This window comes from Castanea sativa, chromosome 1 (assembly GCF_040712315.1).
Source record: "Castanea sativa cultivar Marrone di Chiusa Pesio chromosome 1, ASM4071231v1".
NCBI lineage: Eukaryota > Viridiplantae > Streptophyta > Magnoliopsida > Fagales > Fagaceae > Castanea > Castanea sativa.
Genome location: NC_134013.1, coordinates 33,673,420 through 33,701,405, shown reverse-complemented (window position 1 = coordinate 33,701,405; position 27,986 = coordinate 33,673,420). Strand labels below are relative to the sequence as shown.

The 27,986-nt window shown below is 36.7% G+C and overlaps 1 protein-coding gene across 1 annotated transcript; it reads left to right on the top strand.

Moving 5' to 3' along the window:
- Positions 1 to 13,331: 13,331 nt before the first annotated feature.
- LOC142622080 (protein NRT1/ PTR FAMILY 5.10-like) lies at positions 13,332 to 17,819 on the top strand. The gene is made up of 4 exons (XM_075795509.1): positions 13,332 to 13,520; positions 13,630 to 13,847; positions 15,312 to 15,859; positions 16,793 to 17,819. Exons 1-4 carry the CDS (start codon positions 13,406 to 13,408, stop codon positions 17,475 to 17,477), a joined length of 1,566 nt encoding a protein of 521 aa, XP_075651624.1. The 5' UTR covers positions 13,332 to 13,405; the 3' UTR covers positions 17,478 to 17,819.
- Positions 17,820 to 27,986: the final 10,167 nt, after the last annotated feature.

The following is a 27,986-nucleotide window of genomic DNA, read 5'->3' as shown; positions in this document are numbered from 1 at the left end:
TACCTTTACATTCAACATCTCTATACAAACTTCAAGATACTGTAATCAGTGTAACCCGAATACAACTCACGCTTTGCATCTTCCTCAAGTTTGTCAAAATTACGCACTTCCTCATCTTCGGTTGCATTTCTTGGTTCCCTTCTAATTCGATCACCTACCAAGGCATCGATACCATCCATATGATCATCATCCGACATTTCATTATCATGAATGTTCTCGTTTAATACACGTGGTTCTCCATGATTGTACCAATTAATGTAAGATTGCATAATCCCACGATGAAGTAAATGTATACGCACAGTTTGAAGAGATTGTCGATAGCAATTCACACAGTGAATACACGGGCATGGAATATTACCACTACAGTCCACAACCGCTCTTGTAAAATTAAGAAATGCATTGACCCCTTCAATATATGGACGACTTAATCTGCCATCCGGTGTCTTACCAATTGTCATCCAACTTTTATCCATGTTCGACTACAATTGCAAAGTGAATGCTACTTTAGTAAAATAAGGACAACTCATTCATAATGTATTCTAACATCTAAGTCTATAAGCTATCTTGATAAAATTCTATCTCATTCATGAATGCATAAATCTATATTAATACTTAAACACTCCCAATATGAAATTAAACCACCTTATTACACTATGCAAGCCACCCGCTTGCTCCAACACAAAAACCCACCACAAATCCAATTTTCAACATCACAAGTATAAAGTTTACAAGTATTGAAATCTAATAAAGTAATATTCATCACATCTAATTAAAAATATTCATTCACATTTGCAAGAATTGAAAAAACACTCCCAATATGAATTTAAACCATCTTATAACACCATGCAAGCCGCCCGCTTGCTTCAACATAACAACCCACCACAAAACCAATCACAAACATCACAAGTATAGAGTGTTTACAAGTATTGAAATCAATTAAAGTATTATTCATCACATCTAATCAACAAATTTCATTCACATTTGCAAGAAACTAAAAACACTCCCAATGTGAATTTAAACCACCTTATCACACCATGCAAGCCACCCGCTTGCTCCAAAACAAAAACCCACCACAAATCCAATTTTCAACATCACAAGTATAAAGTTTACAAGTAATGAAATCTAATAAAGTAATATTCATCACATCTAATTAACAATATTCATTCACATTTGCAAGAATTGAAAAAACACTCCCAATATGAATTTAAACCACCTTATAACACCATGCAAGCCGCCCGCTTGCTTCAACATAACAACCCACCACAAAACCAATCACAAACATCACAAGTATAGAGTGTTTACAAGTATTGAAATCAATTAAAGTGTTATTCATCACATCTAATCAAAAAATTTCATTCACATTTGCAAGAAACTAAAAACACTCCCAATGTGAATTTAAACCACCTTATCACACCATGCAAGCCACCCGCTTGCTCCAACACAAAAACCCACCACAAATCCAATTTTCAACATCACAAGTATAAAGTTTACAAGTATTGGAATCTAATAAAGTAATATTAATCACATCTAATTAACAATACTCATTCACATTTGCAAGAATTGAAAAAACACTTCCAATATGAATTTAAACCATCTTATAATACCATGCAAGCCGCCCGCTTGCTTCAACATAACAACCCACCACAAAACCAATCACAAACATCACAAGTATAGAGTGTTTACAAGTATTGAAATCAATTAAAGTATTATTCATCACATCTAATCAACAAATTCCATTCACATTTGCAAGAAACAAAAAACACTCCCAATGTGAATTTAAACCACCATATCACACCATGCAAGCCACCCGCTTGCTCCAACACAAAAACCCACCACAAATCCAATTTCCAACATCACAAGTATAGAGTTTATAAGTTTTTAACTAAAATTTACTTACTTTGCTCAAGCTAAGCTTACAACTTTCAGAAAAAATCCAAAATTATTGCAAACAATGTATATTTAGCCTGCAAAGGAGAAATAAAATAAATAAATAACGTTATAACTGGAAGACATAACAAAATTGAGTCCCTAATGATAACTTCTCTTTGGTGAAAACAATAAATTGAACTCATGATGCATAGCAAGTCTTTTGAGTCATTATTAAACTAGTCAACATACCAGTTGTAGCTTCTCTGAATCACATACAGGTGGCATGTCATTGAGTTTAGACAATGGAACATTCAGCCCAATTTCATTACTATTAGAATTTAGAGTTAAATAGTAAGATTGAAGGAAAAGAATAAGAAGTAGTTCAGTTGATTAAAACTATAGGTGCAAAAAGTAATTAAATAAGCTAAACTACTTAAAACTTAACCTATAAGACAAAATATTTTGACGCAATAATTCCCCTAACAACATTGACACTTCCAAAACATCTCTATTTCCATCCAACTCAATTAATCAAAATTTCAGTCAAAGATGAAGCGTTGTACAAAGATGAAATAAGGTGACATAAAACTAAGTTACAAACTTCAACAAGTCATGAAAAATATTCTCACTTCAACAATGGTGTCACACTACATTTTCTCTTCTAAACCAAACAAAATTTTCTCACAATTCTAACACAAGCATCATAGCAAACTATTTTTTTCTCAGAACCCATATAATTTCTCCTCTTATTCACAATGACAACTAACTATCTATCATTTCTCAATCAAATGTCTCACCTAAACCAAATGAAATTTTCTTAGGACATCTCAAATATTACACCAAAAATAAAAGGAAAAAAACGCACCATGAGCCTTGAGAACACGGAGGATCTTGCTTCCAGTGAAAAACCCTTCCGGCAAATTTGTATATGTTCTCCTCTGTAGACTAATCAGGTCAGTCACAATATTCTATTTGGCATTCAACATTCAACTCATATACAAAAAACCATTAAAAGCACCAACTATTATTCCTAAGAACATAAAATAAATTTCATAATCTTCAAATTTAATTAAAAAGAGGACTTTCTCAGCACCAAACACCAAACCACACTCTACAGCAACATAGATAGTACTAGGATTCAATCATATATTTAAGTTCAAACATTCACATAGATAGGGGCTAACTTGTTTCTTTCACTAATCTTATCCATCCATCCAGGACCAAACCAACATAGAAAAATCACATAAACACACTTTACTTTAATCAAATTACAAAGTATTTGATAGTGATTTCTACTTTACCCAGAAAATGTAAAAGCTTTACAAACCCAAATTTTATACCTACAGCTCAAAGGGGGTTCATCAAATTTGCCATAAAATTTGAAGCATGTTATTAGTATTGTACTTTACAGTAGAATTGTCTGTTCTACTTTAGTTTAAGTATGACTATAGAGATTTACCATTTGGCTGAAGATATGTTTAAGAGAAAATCTAGTCTATATGTTTGCCTCTCACTGTGCACCTATAGATTTTTGAAGCCTAGAGTTGGTTCTACATGCATTTTTTCACTATTCATTTCAAACATGATTAAACCTTTTGCCATAAAATTTGAGCACTACAGCTCAAAGGGGGTTCAAGAAAAAAAAAACAGAGCAGAAAATAAAAAAAGAAACCCAGAAAAGAAAATAAAAAATAAATGACAAAAATCCAAAAAATAAAATAAAAAAGAACAGGAAATTACCTATGGAGACGGAAGCCGAAGGGTCGCCAGAGCGTCGTTGGTTTCGTCGTGGGAGCGTCGCCAGAAGTCACTAAAGTGTCGCCGGAAGTCGCTAAAGCGTAGCCGGAAGTCGCTGAAGTGTCACGGGAGCCGCTGATCGTTGTGAATCGGCGAACCGTCGCGACGCTAATCGTCGCGGTCGCGGGAATCGGCGACTCGCGAACCGGTGCTGGAGCGTCGCAACACGACGCGAACCTTCACCGTGCTGGAGCATCGCGACGCGATGCGAACCGTCGCGATGTTTCGCCGGTGCTGGAGCATCGCCGGTTCTAGAGCGTCGCTGAAGGTGTGATTTGGGCGTCACCGAAGTTCTGATTTGGGTATGGGTATTAGTGTGAGGGAATGGGTATCAGTGAAGGAGGTGGGTAATGCTGAATGAGTTGGGTAATCCTGAATGAGTGAGGAAAACAAAGAGAGTTAAAGAAGAATATATAGGATAGCTATAGCAACGAATTCCATTTCGTCACTATATATTAGCTTTAGCGACGATTCTATGTTCGTCGCCAATTTTCGTCGCTAAATCATGCGTTGTTTTCAATGACGAACGCTTTTCATCACTAATTCTCTTCTTCAGCGACGAACATTATTTCGTCACTAAAAGCATGACAGCAGCACCTTTAGCGACGAAATTTTTTCGTCGCAAAAACTAGAACTTTTAGTGACGCAATATATTCGTCGCTGTAGCTCCACTTGTTTCGCGCCTACATTTTCAATTGGCTCCCCTAATTCAGCAACCTCTATAGTGACGAAATTTATATTTCGTAACTATTTATCGCCTTTAGTGACGAATTTAGTTTCGTCACTATTGCTCCACACAAATTTTGTGTGTTTCTTTTTAATTTCGTCGCTAATTGTCACCTTCAGTGACGAAAACTATTTCGTCACTAAAAGCATAATTACCAGCACCTTTAGCGATGAAAGTTTTTCGTCGCAAAAGATTAGAACTTTTAGCGACGAACAAAGTCGTCGCTATAGATCCATTTTGGTTTCGCGCCAGCCCTTTTGATTTGCGCCACTAATTCAGCATCCCTATAGCGACGGAATCCATATTTCGTTGCTAAAGGTCAGCCATTTTTTTATAAATAGCGACGAAATATAAATTTCGTCGCTATATGGTACTTTTTTGCGACGAAAAACTTTTCCTCACTAAAATTCGTCATTGTAGTTACATTTTGTTGTAGTGCTATTCCAATGAGTGCATGGTGGCTTATTCCTCAATATGTTCTGTCAGGAGTTGCTGATGTTTTCACTGTGGTTGGCCTACAAGAATTCTTCTATGATCAGGTCCCAATTGAATTAAGAAGTGTGGGTCTCGCCCTCTATCTCAGTATTTTTGGGGTCGGGAATTTTTTAAGTAGCTTTCTCGTCTCTGTCATTGAAGAAGTGACCGGCAGGGATGGCAAAAATAGTTGATTTGCTGATAATCTTAATCGGGCACATCTTGATTACTTCTATTGGCTACTTGCAGGACTCAGTGCAATAGCATTGGCTGCATATGTATATTTTGCAAAATCTTATATTTATAATAGGAAAAGTACGACATAGGTACAGTCATCCCACGCTTGCTTCAATTTGTAATAAGTAGTAAGCAAATAAGGGCTTATAACTCGCTTAGGTCTGTGTTAGGAGAGGGACTCATATCTCGCTCTGCGACTCTAACTGCAATATACAGTTTTGGAGTTAGCATGTGAGTTTAAGTCCTTATTTCATTCGGCTAAGTATTAAGTCTAGGTTTCCTCTTTCCCTATTCCAAAAAAAAAAATAATAATAAAATAAAATAAAAAAGTAATAAGCAAATAAGGGCTAATACATAAGAGTGTAGTGTACTCTCATATTGTTGCAGTATAATCATTATACATGGTAAGTAGCATGTGGGATGTGAGGCTCATCTAGAGCTGAATGTATTTGAAATACGTATTTTATAATCATCCTTTTATATAATACTAGTGTATGGGCGTGATGCGCAAGTAAATTTCAACTCATATTATAGATTTTAACGATTTTTTTTGTATTTTTTTTTCTTTTGAAGTTTTCATTATCTTATCGGTTGGGTCAGTGGAACTCTCTTGCATTAAAACAATAACAAAAAGAAAAAATCATGTCATTCTATTCAACAAAAATGGTAAACTAATTACAATCAAATTTCACAAACGAGACACTTCATCAAAAACATGCTCAACAATAATAACAACGAAGCAAAAAAATGTCATTCTCTGTGTAACGACAACAGTAATGACATGAATATTACATTGTGATTAGCAAAATAGAGCTTCAATCAATTAATGTCATTCTTTGAGTGTAGCAAGTTTTTTTTTTTTTTTGAGTGTAAGTTCTATTTGCTATCATATCCAAAGAGGCCATTCATATTGGATAATACACAAATGGGGGATTATTGAAACACCAAAAAAAAAATCTTTAGTATTCCTATCATATACATAAAGCCGATACAAGTCAATGTCACAAGAATAATTCATGTTAACGTGTAATAAATTGTGGGCTTTAAGCCCACCTTATTTACTTGTATAGCACACATACTTACATTACACACGTACTTGTACTATACACTCTGCCTCTTATATAAAAACACTTATGTATATTTTATTACTTGAGAAATACAATAATATTCATTCAGTATTTCTAACATGATATAAGAGCCACTGCTCTAATCCTCTAGTGTGTCATTCTTAAGCAGTCTTGTCGTTTTCAGAATCACCATTGCCTTTGCCGCGACTAAAGTACATCAAAGACCACTATCGTGCCGCCACCACCGCTTTCGCTTCTCCAATCAGACCATAGGTTACACCATCATAAAGGACTCTCTCCGATCTACTCGCCTTTGAAAAATCGTCTTCATCAGAGCACTCACGTGCCCTAATGCGCCACTGAAAGTCTCGGTAGTATCCTCACTCACCACCACTCTCCCTCACACGCTTCCATGCATTGCTACGCGCTTACATGTGCCAGAACTAAATCTGCTAACATCATCTACACCACGTCAGCCATAGGTGACGTCATCACTGCCACTTCATTGAGTTGATGTCATCATTGCCATGTCATCGCTTACATCATCCACAGGTCTTTCAGCTGCTTGCATTATCCTTTGATTGCTATGTTGACTTTGACTTGCATTGACTTTTCTTATTTGCTTTGACCTGCGTTGACCGTTAACTTTTTGCCAAAATTGACTTTTTGTAGTCCACGTGCTCCTTACCTGGTTTTCACTTAGATTTCATTTTTTGCATATTTTGCTTCTATATGAAGAATAGGACAGGTCTTCTTATTGTAACAATCGTTGTCAATAATCCAACAAACATTTTTGCAACTTTTGCAAACATCTTGGCCATAATATTGAGACTTGCTATCATCGCAACAAACAAGTTGTTTCTATTTCTGCTACTACTATTGCTAACACTAAGAGTACTCAACCAATGGCCCCCGTCTCCACAAAGTCCAAGTCTTTTGGATCCACTATCACAATTTCCACAGTCGACCTTCAAAACATCATCGCTAATACCATTCGTATGGTTCGTAATGCATCTTGTTCCTTTTGTCTCTCAATTTCATCTAATATGTCTCCTTCCTCTTGGCTTATGGATTCTGTTTATTGTAATCACATGACACCTCATTTATCCTTATTTTCTCAACTTGAACCTGCACCACACCCTCTTAATATTCACATAGCAAATGATTCCACAATGTTTGGTCATAATATAGGTTCTATCTCGACCTCCAACCTCTCGATTCTTGGGGTTTTTGATGTTCCTAACCTTTCTTATAATTTATTTTCTGTGGGACGATTAGCTAAGTTGGGTTATCGCATTACCTTTGATTATTCTGGGTGTACTGTGCAGGATCCAAAGATGGGACAGGATCCAAGGATGGGACAGGAGCTTGAGACTCGTCCCAAAGTTTGGCGTATGTTTCCCGTGAACAACCTTCGTCTTCCACCTATTGCTTCTATTTCTGTTGTTGTTGCAATTGCTGCAATTTCTTCTATTCCTTCCTTTGCACTTTGGCATCCTTGACTTGGTCACGCATCTTCCTCTCAGGTACAACACTTGGCTTCTAAAGGTTTGTTAGGTTCACTATCCACAGAAAATTTTGACTGTGTTTCATATCAATTAGGAAAACAACCAGATTTGTCTTTCAATACTAGTGAATCAATGTCCACTGATATCTTTGACTTAATTCATTCTGATGTTTGGGGGCCTTCCTTCATCCCTAGTATTGATGGATCTTGATATTTTGTTATCTTTGTTGATGATTATTTTTGCTATAGTTGGATTTTTCATATGAAACATCATTCTGAATTGTTACAAGTACATTGTAATTTTGCAAAAATGGTTAAAACTTAATTTTCCAAACGCATCAAAATTTTCCAATCTGATAATGCTCTTGAATACACTCAATATGCTTTTTAAGCTATTTTGCATTCCTATGGCACTATTCATCAACTAACTTCTTTAGGTACCTCTTAGCAAAATGGTCGAGCCGAATGAAAATTTCGTCATTTTTTTTACACTATTCATGTTCTCCTTCTCTTTACCAAAGTTCTTGCTCTTTTTTGGGGTGAAGCTACTCTTCATGTTATTCACGCTATTAATCGCATTCCTAGTCTTGTCATCCAAAATCAAACTCCATATGAGTGCCTTTTGTGTCACCTCCAGACTATCACCACTTTCATTCCTCTGCCTGTTTCGTTTTTCTTTAGCCACATGAACATAACAAACTTGAGCCTCGGTCTAGGCTTTATTGTTTTCTTGGCTATGGCGAAACTCAAAAGGGATATCGTGTTATGATCCTGTCTCTCATCATTTTTGTCTCACCTGCAATGTTATCTTTTGGGAACATCGCTCCTTTGTCGAGCTCTTTTACTTCCGTGCCTCCCTATCTACCTCATCTATCTTAGATCTTTTTCCAGATGAGCCACATATTCCCTCTATAGTTGCTTCTGATCCTCCTATAGATTTGTCTGTCCAACCACCATATATTTTTGATGTCTCTCCTAGATCATCCTCTAATGAACAGGTGGAAGATGAACAGGTTGAAGACAAGCTACCCAATCTTGAGCTTAGGTCCCCTGCTCTTGCTCCGTTTGAAGATTTTGCACAAGACATTCCATCTCATTACTCAACTCGGGTAAGATCCATTCTTGCATATTTACTTGACTATCATTGTTACACTGCACGAGCCTCACACCCATCATGAAGCCTCCACTAACCATTTATGGCAAATTGCAATGAAAGAGGAACTTGATGCACTACCTAAAAAACCATACTTAGGATTTGGTGACTCTCCCTCTTAGGAAATCTATGGTTGGTTGTAAGTGAATTTACAAGATCAAGACTCGCTCTAATGGGTCCATTGAGCTCTATAAAATTTGTTTTGTTGCAAAAGGTTTTACACAGGAGTATGAGATTGATTATGAAGAGATTTTTGCTCCGGTTGCATGAATCTCATATGTTCATGCCCTTTTAGCTGTTGCTGCTGCAATAAATTGGACCTTTTTCAGATGGATGTCAAAAATGCCTTCCTTAATGGGAATTTAAGTGAAGAATTTTATATGCAACCTCCTTTTGGTCTCTCTTTTGAATCAAACAAGGTTTGTCACCTTCATCGTGCTCTCTATGGCCTCAAACAAACTCCATGAGCTTAGTTTGCCAAGTTCAGCTCTACCATCTCTCACTTGAGTTACATTGCCAGTCATTATGATTCTGTCTTATTTCTTCATCACACCGACAAAGGCACTATTTTGCTCCTCCTATATGTAAATGATATGATCATAATTAGTGATGACCTCAGTGGCATTCAAGAACTCAAGGATTTTCTCAGTCAGTAGTTTGAGATGAAAGATCTTAGACATCTCAGCTACTTCTTGGGTCTTGAAATCACATTCTACAGATAGACTTTATATTACTCAAGCCAAGTATGCTTCTGAACTTTTGTCTTAAGCTAAAATCACTGATAGCAAGACTGTTGACACCCTAGTTAAACTTAATGTGCATCTAACTCCCTCAAGGGGGAAACCATTGTCTAATCTCTCTCTTTATAAATGCTTGGTTGGCAGCCTAATTTATCTCACTGTCTCTCATCCAGACATTTCCTATGCTATTCACCAGGTGAACCAGTATCTGTCTACTCCACGATCGACTCATTATGCTGTTGTTCTGCACATTCTTCAATACCTAAAGGGCACTCTCTTCCATGGCATTTTCTTCTCTACTCAATCTCCTCTTATTCTCCGTGCATTCTTTGATGCTCATTGGACAGGAGATCACACTAATTGCAGGTCTACCACTGGTTATTGCTTTCTTCTTGGCGATTCTCTGATTTCTTGGCGAAACAAAAAAACAAACCCTTATGGCCCACTCCAATACTGAAGCAGAATATCATGCCCTTGCTGATACCACATCTATGCTCCTTTGACTATGATGGCTTCTTAAGAACTTAAGTGTGTCTACATCCTCAGCTACTCCTCTTTATCGTGACAACAACCAGAATGTCATTCATACTGCTCACAATGACGTCTTCCATGAATGGACTAAACACATTAAGATCGATTGTCATTTTATCTGTTATCATCTTGTCCATGGTGCTCTCAAGCTATTCTCGGTCTCCTCTAAAGATCAACTTGCAGATATCTTCACCAAGTCACATCCTAAGGGACACCTTCTTGCTTTAGTTGACAATCTCAAGTTGGTCTCACAACCACCTTGAGTTTGAGGGGGACTATTAACGTGTAATAAGTTGTGGGCTTTAGGCCCATCTTGTTTACTTGTATAGTACACATACTTGCACTACACACATACTTGTATTGTACACTCTGCCTCATCTATAAAGACACTCATGTATATTTTATTACTTGAGAAATACAATAATATTCATTCAGCATTTCTAACAATTCATATATAAAAACTTTAGTTCAACCATGAAAGAACAACAAACACTCATAATTGTTAGGACATATGTGAATCATGTTAGGAACATATGTCATATAGAATTTGCTAATCCTTTGACAAAATGCATTTTACTTATAATTGGGTAGATTTAGGATGTGTTTAATACTTCAAGGAACAAGGTTTCAAGTCTAAGTGTTAAAGTTATGCAAGTCTGTCCAAGAAACAAGTGAAGAAATGCTGGATTTTAAAACTCAACAGCTAGCTTGACAAATAGCATTTTTCAAGGTTTAAAAGGCTACTTTTGCCCAATGCTTGACAACTACTCGATAGACACCCTATCTATCGAGAATTATGAGAATCAGTTTTTCAGATCTGATTTCACTCCAATCCGTGTGTACATGTTTAGACTTTCTTTTCTCAAAACCCTAAACATATATAAGAATTGTTTTAAGGGCCATCAAAGGTGGGGCGAGTGTAGAGCAAAGTTTTGTTTATGCAAATTGTGACCGGAGACAGAATTTGCCCTAATTCATCTTTTTCTTGAAGAAGCTACTGCGTTTGTACGTCGTTGGGTTTTGTGACCAAGGAGCTTCGTGATCTTCATCATGTTGATGAACTAAAGAACTTTGTAGTCAACATCTTTCTCAAGTTGGTGAGTAAGTCGCATACTGGGATCCGCTCATCAATTGATTAGTCACATATTGGGAGCCGTGCATTGAACAGGAAAGATTGTCACTATAGAACAAGTCCAATTGTATATTGGGGGAAGGGTTCAACTATAGGTTGGTATAAGATACTGAGATTCCTTTACTTGTAACTGCTTGTTGTGATAATAGTGGATTCTCAAGAGTGGTGACCTTAAAATCAACCGGTGGGATTTTTGCCTTTGAGGTTTTTCCCATTCGTAAACAAATCACCTTGTCAACTTTATTTTCCACTACATATTAACTTAGTTGGTAATTTGTTTGTGCTACTACGCATTTTGCATATTAATTGAATTAATTAATTAACTTGACTAAATCAATTGGTTAATTTATCACAAGGGGTCAATACATTCTTGGCCTATCAAGTGATACAAAGCAGGCACACTCTGATTAGGGTTAATCTTTGATATGTGATCCATTGAGTCCTGTTGTCATGGATAGAGGACAATCATTGATTGTACCTCCTTTATTTGATGTCACTAACTATGCATACTAGAAAGTACACATGAGAGCTTTCTTACAGTCATTAGATGAAAAAGTGTGGCAAGCTGTGTAGATAGGCTAAACCAAGCCAAAGGAAGCGTCAGCCGATTTGGATGATGCTAAGATCAAGGCGGCTAATTTTAACAGCAGGGCATTGAATGTGTTATTCAATATAGTCACAAATGAGGAGTTTAAGAAAATATCTTCTACTGAAATTGCAAAGGAAGCATGGACTATCCTTCAAACTACCTATGAAGGATCCAAGGCTGTCAAAGATTTGAAGTTTCAAAGGCTCACGACAAGCTTCGAAGAGATCAAGATGGAGGAGAATGAGTTGTTCAATGAGTTCTATGCCAAGCTCAAGAACATAGTGAACTCAGCCTTTAATCTTGGGGAAACTATTCCAGAACCCAAGATTGTTAGAAAGGTGCTCAGATCTCTACCCGAGAGATTTCATGCCAAAATCACCGCAATTGAGGAATCAAAGGATATTAACAAAATTCATTTGACAGAGCTGGTTGGCAATCTGCAAACCTATGGGTTGGGTTTAACAAGGATTGGGAAATCTAGTAAAGGTAAGAGCATGGCACTGAAGGCCAAGAGCAGTGACACGGATGAGTCTTCTGACAATGAAGATTCTAAGATGAAATCCTATACCACAAGGCAGTTCAAAAAGTTTATGAAGAATGTCAATGCTAAAGGATTTGACAAAGACCGCAAGTAGCTATCTATCGAGCCTCGATAGATAGCTATCTGTCAAGCTTCAATAGATAGCTATCTGTTGAGCTATTTATTGAGTTTTAATGAATTAGCACTTCTTCACTTGTTTCTTGAACAGATTTGCATGGCTTCAATACTAGACTTGAACTCTTGTTCTTTGAAGTATTAAATACATCCTAGATCTACCCAAATACAAGTAAATTAAGTGCGTTTTGTCAAAATATTAGTCAATTACATAAAATATTGACATATGTCCTAACATGATTCACATATGTCTTAACTTTATTATCATAGCACTATTTCAAACCCATGTATGCATGTCATTTGCCTCATCAATTTAGAGTAGAGATAAGGGAAAAAAAATAAATAAACCCCGTATGATTATGAATATGTTTTTAGTTAAATTGTTAGTTCTATAGTTCTATCCAATATTTAAAATAACAATACTTATAAGTTTTTATACGTCACAATAATAATAATGATACTAATTTGCCAAAAAAAATATCTTTAAAAAGAAAGCGTGCAAAGGAAATTAAAATTGTATAACTAAAATTGTAAAGCTAATATGAATGGTCTGTTAAATTAAATTGTAGAGGAAGAAAAACACTAAACGAGAAGAAGAAAAAAAAAATGTATTAAATATATTCCCTCGTTTGATTGCTCATTCTTTCCTCCTTTTTATATATATATATATCAAAACACATAATAAAGTGGTCGATCGATGTTAACAAAAAGAAAAAGACAAAAAAAAACAAAAACAAAAAAAAGAGGAAGAAACAGGTGGAAGGAAGGAACATGTTTTGTAGTGTACAAAAACGAAATATGTTTACCTTGATTTCGTGGTAGTTGCTTACTTGCTTTTAGGAAAACTCTTTTACGGTTGAGAAGTGTCGGGAAAGTCCAAAGCAGAAGGAAAGCAAAGAAGATAGGTGGCCATAACATTAACATAACATGGACACCCAACTTCTGTCACTGTCAGACACTGTGGATGGTGCCGTAGACTACAAAGGCTGCCCGGTCCTCCGATCAAACACTGGTGGCTGGAGGTCCGCATATTTCATCATTGGTAACACTTTAACACTACTACGTACATGCATGGGTACGTAGTAGAGTACCCACTAATTATTTCGTATTTTGTGAGTGCGTTTTGTGATAGATTTGTTATGAGTATATAGGTGTGGAAGTGGCGGAGAGGTTTGCATACTATGGGATAAGCGCGAACTTGATAACGTATTTGACGGGACCGCTGGGTCAGTCCACAGCCACTGCTGCGGAGAACGTTAACGTTTGGTCCGGAACAGCGTCGCTGCTTCCTCTTTTCGGAGCATTCCTGGCTGACTCTTTTCTCGGGCGCTACAGCACCATTGTCGTTGCTTCTCTTATCTACATCTTGGTACGTCTGTGTCTCTCTCCTAACCACAATTTTTTTTTATACCGTAACATTTTTACAGGTAGTTGACTAACTTCATTTTTCCACTTATCAATAATATTTACAGTATAATAATTTGGAGCTCTAAAAATAGCTTCTTTGTTCTTTGCTTTGAACTTTGGAACCATGGAATTTAATAACTGCTTGTGCTAAATGTCTTGTACATCGCCAATTTATTCTTTTGTACTCGGGACTTTATTTATTTAAGTAAAAGTTTTTTTTTTTTTTTTAAATAAGAAGCAATAGTATTGAGTTCATTTGCGTGGTCACTTCATGAAACAACTCTTATGTAAAATCCGCACTTGTAAACCGTGTGTGTAAGAACCACACATGTGGGATAAGAATGACAGCCCAACCCTATAGCTATAGACACTGCTTTATTTTGTGAAACTTGCCTCTCTTGAAAGATCAAGTTAAACTCCCCCTCACCCCCTAATACAATGCCTAAATACATTTAAACATGTTAACATCTTCATTATGGATTTGGATCCTTTCCGTTTTATGGCTATGAATTGAAGTTGAATAAATCTAGGGTCTGACTTTGTAAGGATACATTTGTAATGGGCTTCAAATATGCTAAAGCTATTTTGAACTTAAATGCTTCTCCAAATTGCTGTTTGATTGATTTTTTTTTTTTTTTCTTTCTTTGCTATAGCCTATTTACCTTGAAAGAGAAATTTGTAGAAGTTGATAAAACATGTCAAATTTAAAGTTTTCAGTTGTTTAATTTGGTCCCTCAACTTTCAATATCGATTAAGTCGATAGTTCTTCTTTCCCTTTTAATTTTATACAAAATTAGTTAATATGGCAAATTGAGCATACATGAAAAGGTTATTATAAAACATGTAAAAAAAATTCAAAAATCAAGTCAATTTCAACTATTAGTTCCATTATTAAAGATAAATAGATGGGAGGGAGACTTTTTTCTTTTTTTTTATGGGTAGCGGGAGGGAGACTCAAGGATGACATCGTATTGATTTTGAAATTAATGGTTGAGAGACCAAATTGAAGTTTGTCCAATACTTAACATTTTTCTAATATATTTCCTAGGCACAAGTTCCCATATATGGCATCTTATATACAATGCTGAATGCTCGAGACAGACAACATTGTATATAAGTCTGTGGAAAGGCAAGGTGTAAAATTTTTATTCCTCAATCCTATTCTGTTCTTGCTTTATATGCTATGTGCAAAAAGAAAAAACAGAGCAAATTAACACCTGAACAGAACTAACCCGTATAAATATAAATATAAATATATTTATTTATTTATTTAATGTGCTAGCCCACTAAATAAAACACACATGATGAACCTTAATTTATACGTAATCTTGACTTTGAGAGAAATGCCATATTCAGCATTGTGTTAGAAGCTTCTGTCATATTTTTCTGTTAAATAATCTTTGACTTGGATTGCGATGAATCACAGGGACTAGGCTTGTTGACTGTGTCGGCTATGCTTCCTTCTCTAAGCACTCCTGATTACATAGACGCCAACAAAATTATGTTACGTTCTACTTGCCAGCTCCAAGTAATCTTATTCTTCTCATCTCTATATCTAGTCGCAACTGGGCAAGGTGGACACAAACCTTGTGTTCAGGCTTTTGGAGCTGATCAGTTTGATGGACTGGATCCTGAGGAGTGCAAAGCCAAAAGCTCATTCTTCAACTGGTGGTATTTTGGTATATGTGGGGGTGCTGCTGTTACAAATTTGGTCACATGCTATATACAAGAAAACCTTAGTTGGGGTCTGGGATTTGGATTTCCTTGTATTCTGATGGTTGCTGCATTGGGCGTTTTCTTGCTCGGTACCAGGACTTATCGATATAGCGTTAAAGGGGATGAGAAAAGCCCATTTCTCAGGATTGGTCGTGTCTTTGTTGCTGCTGTTAAAAATTGGCGGACTACCCCTTATCCAATAATTATTGAAGAGGAAGCTCATGCAACCCTGCCACACCATAGCTCTGTACAATTCAAGTAAGATAAGCTCAGATAAATTAAGGGGAACGGGAAATAGAAAAGTAGCAATTTAGGTCCAGTAACAAATTATGGTACATTTCAAGTCTTAGATAAGCTTTTATTTCAGTATACTCACAATGTCTTTGACAATTTCAAACGAACTTGGAAATAGTAAAATTAATTTATCAAGAGGCTTACAATCGGAGGAAAATTCTTAGGTACTCACGGAGTGTAGAAAAATGGTACTCCTTCTTTTCAAATTTATAGTGGATCTCACTATGAGTTTAATGAGTGGAATCCACTATGAGTGTGAGAAGACGGAATACAATTTTCCGTACTCTGGAAGTACCTAATAATTACTCCCAAACGGACTCTCTTTTGTGCTTCTACAGAATTTCATTCAGTCATTGACCTTGACACTCCTTAAGAATAAGATGCAACACACACACAGAATAAAAGGAGGGGCAGAGGGGGCAGTAAGGCTGCTTATTAATCACATCTCCCAAATATTATAAAAATGGGAGCTTGGTGCACTAAGTACAAGCTTTTTAAGATTGAGATCGGGTCTTCCTGTAATGGCAAGTGTCTTCCACCAAAAGCAACAAGTTGCAGGCTCAATATCCATGTTATGCAACTATTCGCTCACCTAAAACAACATATACCAATTACCACCTGACATTGGTCCCAAATTAGAGGGCTCTTGCATCTTTTTAGGATGCAACTTTTTAGCATGACACAAAGGGAATTCTGCTTTTCCAAAGAAAGGGAAACAAATTTGAAAATAGTACAAGGAACTTCTCTTATATTAAGAATGCCATAATGTGATTCGTAGGTACTGGACAAGTCTCCGTCTTGCAATAGAAGTTGACTCACTAAAACAACTTTGAATCAGTTAATTAAATTAGATAACAAGTCCTCTTATATGGCCATCTGAATCCTCTGATGTTGCAGGTTTCTTAACAAAGCCATGTTGTCCCCAGATGGTTCAAAAGATGAAGGCAAGGTTTGTTCTTTCAGTGACATTGAAGAAGCAAAGACTGCTCTTAGGCTTGTTCCAATATGGGTTACGAGCTTGGGATATGCTGTTGTGTATGCTCAGATTTCAACTTTCTTTACCAAGCAAGGTGCTGCCATGGACAGAACAATTTTTCCTGGCTTTGAGATACCAGCTGCTTCACTACAGTCCTTTGTCAGCCTGTCCATTATTCTCGTCATTCCTATATATGACCGCATCTTTGTTCCTATAGCAAGAGCTTTTACTAGAAATCCCTCTGGTATCACGATGTTACAGAGAATTGGAATTGGGATGCTTTTCTCCGCCATCTGCATTGTAGTTGCATCTCTAGTTGAAATGAAAAGGCTCAAAATTGCTAAAGAATATGAGCTAGTTGATATGTCAGATGTGACTATTCCAATGAGTGCATGGTGGCTTCTTCCTCAATATGTTCTGTCAGGAATTGCTGATGTTTTCACTGTGGTTGGCCTACAAGAATTCTTCTATGATCAGGTCCCAATTGAATTAAGAAGTGTGGGTCTCGCCCTCTATCTCAGTATTTTTGGGGTCGGGAATTTTTTAAGTAGCTTTCTCGTCTCTGTCATTGAAGAAGTGACCGGCAGGGATGGCAAAAATAGTTGATTTGCTGATAATCTTAATCGGGCACATCTTGATTACTTCTATTGGCTACTTGCAGGACTCAGTGCAGTAGCATTGGCTGCATATGTATATTTTGCAAAATCTTATATTTATAATAGGAAAAGTACAACATAGGTACAGTCATCCCACGTTTACTTCAATTTGTAATAAGTAGTAAGCAAATAATGGCTAATACATAAGAGTGAAGTGTACTCTCATATTGTTGCAGTATAATCATTATACATGGTAAGTAGAATGTGGAATGTGAGGCTCGTCTAGGGCTAAATATATTTCATAATCATCATTTTATATAATACTAACGTGAGGGCGCGATGCGCAAGTAAATTCCAACTCGTATAATAGATTTTTACAATTTTTTTTTTTTTGTATTTTTTTTTCTTGTGAAGTTTTCATTGTCTTATTGGTTGGGTCAGTGGAACTCTCTTGCATTAAAACAATAACAAAAAGAAATAATCATGTCATTCTATTCAACAAAAATGGTAAACTAATTACAATCAAATTTCACAAACTCTCTTCATCAAAAATATGCTCAACATTAATAACAACGAAGCAAAATAAATGACATTCTCTGTGTAACAACAACAGTAATAACATGAATATTACATTGTGATTAGCAAAATAGAACTTCAATCAATTAATGTCATTCTTTGAGTGCAGCAAGATCTTTTTTTTTTTTTTTAGTGTAAGTTCTATTTGCTATTATATCCAAAGAAGCCATTCATATTGGATAATACACAAATGGGGGATTATGGAAATACCAAAAAAAAAATCTTTAGTATTCCTATCATATTCACAAGAATAATTTCTGTTAACGTGTAATAGGTTATGAGATTTAGGCCCACTTTATTTATTTTTATAGCACACATACTTGCACAGCACACATACTTGCACTACACACATACTTGTACTACACACTCTGCCTCCTATACAAAGGCACTCATATATATTTTATTACTTGAAAAAAACAATAATATTCATTCAGTATTTCTAACATTGTATAAGAGTCACTACTCTAATCCTCTAATGTGCCGCTCTTAAGCAGTCTTCTCGTTTTTGGAATCACCATTGCCTCCGTTGCAACTATAGTACATCAAAGACCACTGCCATGCCACCACCACTGCTTCCACTTCTCCAATCAGACCACAAGTTACACCATCAAAAAGGACTCTCTCCAATCTGCTCACCTATGAAAAATCATCTTCATCAAACCACTCACGCGCCCTAACGCGCCACTGAAAGTCTCGGTAGTATCCTCACATGCCGCCACTCTCCCTCACACGCTTCCACGCGTTGCTACATGCTTACACACACCAGAACTGCATCTGCTAACGTCATCTACACCTAGGAATGGCATTGGGTCGGGTTTGGGGCGAGTTTTTCTATACACAAACCCAACCCACGAGCCCCCTACTATAACCCGAACCCAGCCCATTTAATAAACGGGTTTTTCCACCCCAAACCCGCCCCGTCAGGCCCCCGTGGGCCCCGTCCCCTCATGCCTAGCCCAAGCCAAAATTAGAAACACAAATTTCGATCGATGATCTTTCAGCCCAAAATCACAAACACGAACACAAATCCAAACACAATTACAAACATAAACACAGAAATCACAAACTCAAATTTCAGATCTATGATTTTCCCTTTCAAAATCACATCTATGATTTTCCTTTTCAAAATCACAAATACAAACACAAACCCAGAAATGATAAACACAAACACAAACTCACATGATTGAGATGAATTGAACCCAGAAAAAAAAAATGGAGAACGAGGTGGAGCGAGGCCATGAGGCCATAGGCGATGAAGATGAGAGGGGCAAAGGGCTGTGCGACAATGCAAGATCAGTGATGGCGAGGACAAAACGGAGTTGAGAGAGTAGAGAGTTGTGCCTATGCATAAAGCAGTGTACCTTAGGGATCTCATTGCTTGGGTTGAAATAGAATTGGATAAGCTTGAAAGCATTATAAAGGAGATAGAAGAAATGATTCGTTGTTGCTATGCAAAGACTAGTTCGCATAGTATGAGCAGTGATGATTTTGTGAAAATGATCTTGTAGGATGCAATCTTCATTTTAGAGCTTTTCCTTAGATATTTTACTAGAATTTAGGATAGAGATTGAGAGCTGAGGAGATGAGAGGGAGAGGCGGCCTCAATTGAACGAAATGAGGAATTGAAAATTTTAGGGTTTATAACTATATATATATGAGGGTATTTTAGTAACTATATATATAACCGAGTCAGGTCCAGTTCAGGCCGAGTTTTGGAAAAAACTCAAACCCAACCCAAATCTGTTTTGGGTTTTTTTTTTTTTTTTTTTAAAACCAAACCCAAACGCAACCCTATTTTTTATCGAACTAGGTAAAATCCGACTCATTAGGGTCAAGTCGAGCCAGGTACCCGTGGGTCAGGCAGAAATTGTCATCCCTATCTACACCACGTCAGCCATAGGTGACATCATCACCGCCACGTCATTAAGCTGATGTCATCACTACCACGACATTGCTTACATCATCCATAGGTCAGCTGCTTGCATTATCCTTTGACTGCTACCTTGACTTTGACTTGCATTGACTTTTCTTGTTAACTTTGACCTACGTTGACCATTGATTTTTTTCTAGAGTTGCCTTATTGCACTCTAGGTGCTCCTTACCCAATTTTTTTCTTATATTTCATTTTTGCATATTTTGCTTCTAAATGAAGAATAAGATAGGTCTTCTTATTGAAACAATCGCCATCAACAATCCAACAAACATTTTTGCAACTTTTACAAACGTCTTGGCCATAATATTAAGACTTGCTATCATCGCAACAAATCAACTGTTTCTATTTCCACTGCTACTATTGCTAACACTAAGAGTACTCAACCAATGGCACCCATCTCCACAAAGTCCAAGTCTTTTGGTTCCACTATCATAATTTCCACAATTAACCTTCAAAACATTATCGCTAATACCATTCATATGGTTGGTATTGCATCTAATTCCTCTGATCTCTCAACTTCATCTAGTATGTCTCCTTCCTCTTGGCTTATGGATTCTGTTTGTTGCAATCACATGACACCTCATTTGTCATTATTTTCTCAACTCGAACCTACACCACACCCTCTTGATATTCGCATAGCAAATGATTCCACAATGCTTGGTCATAAATATAGGTTCTATCTCAACCTCCAACATCTCGATTCCTGGGGTCTTTAATATTCCTAACCTTTCTTATAATGTATTTTCTGTAGGACAATTAGTTGAATTGGGTTATCGCATTACCATTGATTATTCTAGGTGTACTGTGCAGGATCCAAGGACGGGACAGGAGCTTAGGACCTATCCCAGAGTTGGGCGTATGTTTCCCGTGAACAACCTTCGTCTTCTAGTTATTGCTTCTATTTTTGTTGCTGCTACAACTGCTACAGTTTCTTCTATATTTTGTTATCTTTGTTGATGATTATTTTCTCTATAGTTGGATTTTTCATATGAAACATCGTTCTGAATTGTTGCAAGTATATTGCAATTTTTCAAAAATGGTTGAAACTCAATTTTCCAAACGCATCAAAAATTTTCAATCTAATAATGCTCATGAATACACTCAATATGCTTTCTAAGCTATTTTGCATTCCTATGACACTATTCATCAACTAACATGTTTGGGTACCTCTTAACAAAATGGTCGAGCCAAACGAAAACTTCGTCATATTCTTAACACTGTTCGTGCTCTCCTTCTCTTTGCACAAGTTCATGCTCCTTTTTGGGGAGATACTGCTCTTCATGCTAATCATGCTATTAATCGCATTTCTAGTCCTATAATCCAAAATCAAACTCTATATGAGTGCCTTTTTGTGTCACCTCTAGACTATCACCACCCTCATTCCTTCGGTTCTGCTTGTTTCGTTCTTCTTTAGCCACATAAACATAACAAACTTAAGCCTCGATCTAAGCTTTATTGTTTGCTTGGCTATGGAAAAACTCAAAAGGGGTATCGATGTTATCATCCTACCTCTCATCGTCTTCATATCTCCCGTGATGTTATCTTTTGGGAACATCGCTCCTTTTTCGAGCTCTTTTACTTCTATGCCTCACTATCTACCTCATCTGTCTTAGATCTTTTTCTAGATGAGCCACATATTCCTTCTATAATTGCTTCTGATCCTCCTATAGATTTCTTTGTCCAACCACCAGATACTTTTGATGTCTCTCCTAGATCACCCTCTAATGAATAGGTGAAAGATGAACAAGTTGAAGACAAGCTACCCAATCTTGAGCTTGGGTCCCCTGCTCTTGCTCCGTCTGAAGATCTTGTACAAGACATTCCACCTTGTCACTCAACTTGTGTAAGATTCATTCTTGCACATTTACTTGACTATCATTGTTACACTACCTTTGCTACACTGCACGAGCCTCACACTATCGTGAGGCCTCCACTAACCCTTTATGGCAGATTGCAATGAAAGAGAAACTTGATGCACTATCTTAAAAACCATACTTAGGATTTGGTGACTCTCCCTCTTAGGAAATCTGTGGTTGGTTCTAAGTGGATTTACAAGATCAAGACTCGCTCTGATGGGTCCATTGAGCTCTATAAAATTTGTTTTGTTGTAAAAGGTTTTACACAAGAGTATGAGATTGATTATGAAGAGACTTTTGCACTGGTTGCTTGAATCTCATCAGTTCGTGCCCTTTTAGTTGTTGCCGCTACCAGTAAATGGGACCTTTTTTCAGATGGATGTCAAAAATGTCTTCCTTAATGGGAATTTAAGTGAAGAAGTTTATATGCAACCTCCTCCTAATCTCTCTATTGAATCAAACAAGGTTTGTCACCTTCGTCGTGCACTTTATGGCCTTAAACAAGCTCCACGAGCTTGGTTTGCCAAGTTCAGCTCTACCGTCTCTCACTTGGGTTACATTGTCAGTCATTATAATTATGCCTTATTTCTTCGTCACACCGACAAAGGCACTATTTTGCTCCTCCTATATGTGGATGATACAATCATAACTGGTGATGACCTCAGTAGCATTCAAGAACTAAAGAATTTTCTCAGACAGCAATTTGAGATGAAAGATCTTAGATATCTCAGCTACTTCTTGGGTATTGGAATCACTCATTCTATAGATAGACTTTATATTACTCAAGCCAAGTATGCTTCTGACCTCTTGTCTCAAGCTAGAATCACTGATAGCAAGACTATTAACACTCCAGTTAAACTTAATGTGCATCTAACTCCCTCAAGGGGGGAAACCATTGTCTAATCCCTCTCTTTATAGACGCTTGGTTGGCAGCCTAGTTTATCTCACTGTCACTCGTTCAGAAATTTCCTATGCTATTCACCAAGTGAGCTAGTATCTATCTGCTCCATAATCGACTCACTATGTTGTTGTTCTGCACATTCTTCGATACTTAAAGAGCACTTCCTTCCATGGCATTTTCTACTCTGCTCAGTCTCCTTTTGTTCTTGGTGCATTCTCCTATGCTGATTGGGAAGGAAATCTCACTGATCGTAGGTCCACCACTAGTTATTGCTTTCTTCTTGGTTTTCTGATTTCTTAGTGAAGCAAAAAACAAACCCCTATGACTTGCTCCAATACTGAAGCAGAATATCATGCCCTTGCTGATACCACATCTATGCTCTTTTGTCTATGATGGCTTTTTAAGGACTTAGGTGTGTCTACTTCCTCTGCTACTCCTTTATTGTGACAACCAAAATGCTATTCATAGTACCCACAATGATGTCTTCCATAAACGGACTAAATACATTAAGATCGATTGTCATTTTATCTATTATCATCTTGTCCATGGTGCTTTCAAGCTATTCTCGGTCTCCTCTAAAGATCAATTTGCAGATATCTTTACCAAGTCACATCCTAAAGGACGCCTTCGTGCTTTAGTTGACAACCTCAAGTTGGTCTCACACCCACCTTGAGTTTGAAGGGAGTTATTAACGTGTATTAAGTTGTGGGCTTTACACCCATCTTGTTTACTTATATAGCACACATACTTGCACTATACACATGCTTGTATTGCACATTCTGCCTCCTCTATAAAGGCACTCATGTATATTTTATTACTTCAGAAATACAATAATATTCATTTAGTATTTCTAACAATTCATATATAAAAACTTTAGTTCAACCATGAAAGAACAACAAACACACGTAACCAAATCATGAAAAACACATAAAAGACTAGGGATGGCAATTTAGATCCGACCCGCGGATACCCGGCCCAGCTCGACCCTAATGGGCCAGGTTTTACCCGGTCCGATAAAGAATAGGGTCGGGTATGGGTTTTAAAAAAAAAACCCGAAGCGGGTCCGGGTTTTATCAAAAAAAACTCGGACCCGACCCTGATAAATACCCGGTATGTTAAATTACTAAAACACCCCTTTATATATATCATCTGATTTTGTAACCCTAAGTGACTAAGTCTCTACTCTCTACTCACTACACAGCCCAGCCGCCCCTCTCACTACACACCCTAAGTCACTCCTCAGCAGCCCCTCACAAGCCACACCCTTAGCTTCACACCTCAGCGAGTCAGCCCCTCATGAGTCACGCCTCAACCCCTCACAGGCCATAGCTCATCACGCCCTCTCGCCCCTTGCCTCATCACGCCCTCTCAGCCCCTCAACACACAGCCACGCCTCACGCCTCAACATTGTAAGCTAATTATTTTCCTGTTTTTATTTTTTATTTTAATTTTGGGTGCATGAACGCAACTTAAGTGTTATCTGTGTTATTGTTGGATTCTTATTTCAATTATATATGTGTGCATTTTTGGGAAATTCTATGTGGGTTATGAGCTTACAGTGAATCTGTATAAATGGGTTTCAGAGTTTAAATGTGAATTTCATGATATTGTTTACATAGTTGGGGTTTGGAATTTCCATGTCGGGTTTTGGTAATTTTGAATTTTGGGGTTAAAGAGTTTGTTGAATTTGAAATATGGGGCATGTGGGTTTTGGGTATTCTTGTTGAATTAAGTTTTTAATGAATTTGTGTAATGGGTCTGGTTTTTGGGAAGTTGCAGGGGTTTTTGGAATTTATGTTATATTCTTGTTGAGTTATGAGTTGTCAGTTCCAGTGAATTTGTGTAATGGGTTTTGAGTTAAAATTTGATCTTTGATGTGTTTATGTGGTTGGAGATTTGTAAATGTGGAGAGATTTTGGAATTTGCATGTCGGGTTTTGATAGTCTTGAATTTTGGTTTAGAAAATAAGTTGGGATATTGAATTTGGATTATGGGATACATGATTAATTGGATATGTTTGTGAGTTATGAGTTTCCAGTGTTAGAGTGGAGAATTTGGAGGTTTCTTTATTTTTGAAAAATATGTAAGGGGTAATGTGGGTTTCATGTTTGGTGATGTGTATTGGTGGCACAAAGTATCATACTAGTGTTAAATAATGGAAGAAATTGTTTATTGATTTTGTGTTTGTTAAGAATGCAGAGCCTAAAACGGAGATGGAAAACACAAACAAATCTAGTTCTTCCTCTCCAAGCGGCTCTCCCTTGAGAACCGAACGTTTTCCCTTGCCAACTATGCGGCCTCCTTCACCATTTTCACGTTCACCCTTGCCATTGTCGCCTAGCAGCTCACCCTCAAGATCACCATCACCTTTATGCCCATTAAACAACGAGTAAGTGTTTGGAATTTGTAGTTAATCATGTTTAATTATGTTTGGGTTGATAGAATTTGTGAATCTGTGTAATTATGAATTTGTGTGTATTAATCAATGAGTATGTGTAATAATAAATTTAAGTATATTTGTTGTGATTCTAACTCCTAAACTTTTGAACCAATTAGGAGTCCAAAATCCCCAACGGTGGACTTAGGAGAAGACTTAGAGGCAGATGAACAAGAAGAGGCAGATGAACAAGAAGGGGCAGAGGGAGAGGGAGAGGGAGAGCAAGAGCAAGAGCCTACAAATGAGGACTTGGAGTTGGATACAAGTAGAAAAAGAAAGACTACCTCAGATGTTTGGGATCATTTTACAAGGAAGAAAGTTGATGGAAAAATTAAAACCCAATGCCATCATTGTAGCAAACTTTACTTGGGTGATTCTAGCCAAGGTACAGCCCATTTGCATAATCATTTAGCAAGATGTCCACAGTTGAAGTTTAAAGATATAAGGGATATGTGACAACAAGTGTTAATCAAACAACAAAATAAGGTGGATGGAACTATGAGTTTAAATGCTTACCAATTTGATCAAGGCAAAGTGAGGAATAATCTTGCTCGTATGGTCATCCTACATGAATACCCATTTTCAATAGTTGATCACATTGGGTTTAGAGAATTTGTGGTTTCTCTTCAACCTTTGTTTAAACTTGTCACAAGAAATACTTTGAAAAGTGACATTCTTAAAATCCATGATAATGAGAGGGAGAAAGCTTTGAAGATGACGGACAAGAATGGAAGTAAGATGGCAATGTGGACTTCAAGTAACAAAAATAAAGGGTTTATGGTCATTACCGCTCATTTTATTGATCATACTTGGACGTTGCAAAGCCAAGTTTTAAGATAATTTTTTTATCTATAAATTGAATGTTAAAGACTTTACATTTAGAATGTTTATTGAGTTATGTTATAATTATTCCCATTATTTTTTTAGGTTTATTTATGTTCCTTCTCCACACACAAAGGATGTCCTTGCTGATGTCCTTGTTGATTTTTTTTAGAGTGGAATATTGATAGGAAGTTGTACATAATAACCGTTGATAATTGTAGTACTAATGATGCTATGATAAGACTTCTCTTGAATAAGCTTGATACTAGTTCTCTTATGTTGGGTGGGTCTATGTTGCATACGAGGTGTACTGCACATATTTTGAATTTAATTGTTCAAGATGGGTTGTCTCTTATTGGTGATGGTATTGAAAGGATTCGTGATAGTGTGATTTATTGGACTGGATCACCAAAAAGGAGGCAAAAATTTGAAGAAAATGCACGTCAATTGTGTGTTCAATGCACCAAAGAGTTAGTCTTAGATTGTAAAACTCGTTAGAATTCAACTTACTTAGTGCTTTCTACTACATTGATTTATAAAGATGTTTTCCCGCGTTTGGCTAAACGTGAAACATCTTATTCTTCTTTGCCATATGATCATGATTGGGAGTTAGCCAAAGATATTTGTGGGAGGTTGGAGTTGTTTCATAGTGTGACTGAGTTTATTTCTGGTCATAAGTACCCCACAATTAATATGTATTTTACTTTGGTGTGTGAGTTGAAAATTGCATTGAATGAATAGAGTTTGTCTTCAAATGAGATGATAGCTACAATGGCAGAAAGCATGCTTGCTAAATTTAATTCTTATTGGGTTAATGTTAGTGTTGTTATGGCTGTTTCTGCTATCTTAAATCCAAGATATAAGATGAAGTTATTGAAGTTTTATTATCCTAACATTTATGGTGATAATTCTAATTTGGAGATTGAAAAAATAAAGAATCTTTGTTATGATTTGCTTGATGAGTATGGAGATCTAGATGAGTCCCCTGTAAATAATGAAGAAAGTTATCATATTCCTGCAAGTAGTGCTTCAAGCCCTGCGGCTCAAATGAAGTTTAGGTTGAGTGGGTCAATGTCATGTTATGATTTGTTTGTGAACAATAGTTCAAAGAAACATGGGAGTGCTAGAATGGAATTTGATTATTTCATTAATGAGGGAGTGTTGAAGAGAAGTGAAGATTTTGATATTTTGAGATGGTGGAAAGTAATGGTCTCAAGTATCTTTCTTTACAAAGGATTGCAAGAGATATTTTAGTCATTCCTGTCACAACTATTACTTCAGAATCTGCCTTTAGCACTAGTGGGAGGCTTTTAAGTCCACATCGTAGTAGGCTATATCCCAAGACTATAGAGGCAATGATGTGTGCTCAGAATTGGTTATGGAGTGAAATCAACAGTTAGTAATTGTCTAATTTCTATTTATAAAATCAAAATTGTATCTTTATATTTGCTTGTTACAAATTGATGAAGTTTATTCCATTTTTTAATTCATTGTTGTTGTAGATTCTTCAACTATGTCTGGTGATTGTGATCTTCAAACAATTCTTGATGATGGGGAGCCTAATGAAGAGGATGGGAGTTGTGTCACAGTTGTGGACGATTAAACATTTTGTAATAATTTAGTAGCCCTTTTAACTTCTTAGACTTGTTAGATTAATTTGTTGGTTTGTAATTATTCTAAACTTTTTGTAATTTCTTAGTCTTTTTAATTTGTTGGTTTGTGGAGGATAAGACATTTTGTAATTTCTTAAACTTGTGAGATTTATTTTGTAGCTTTTTAAGTAATTTATTGATTTAAAATCTTAGTTGTGATTTATTGATTTGGCTGCCATATAATGTGGGCTAAATGCCATATAACAGGGCAAATTTTGGCTGCCATATAAATGGAGGTAAATGATTTGGCTGCCATATAACAGGGCAAATTTTGGCATTTGGGCCACGTTAAATGGCTTGAATGGGCTTGAATTTAGGGGGGGAAAATTTAATGGGCTTCAA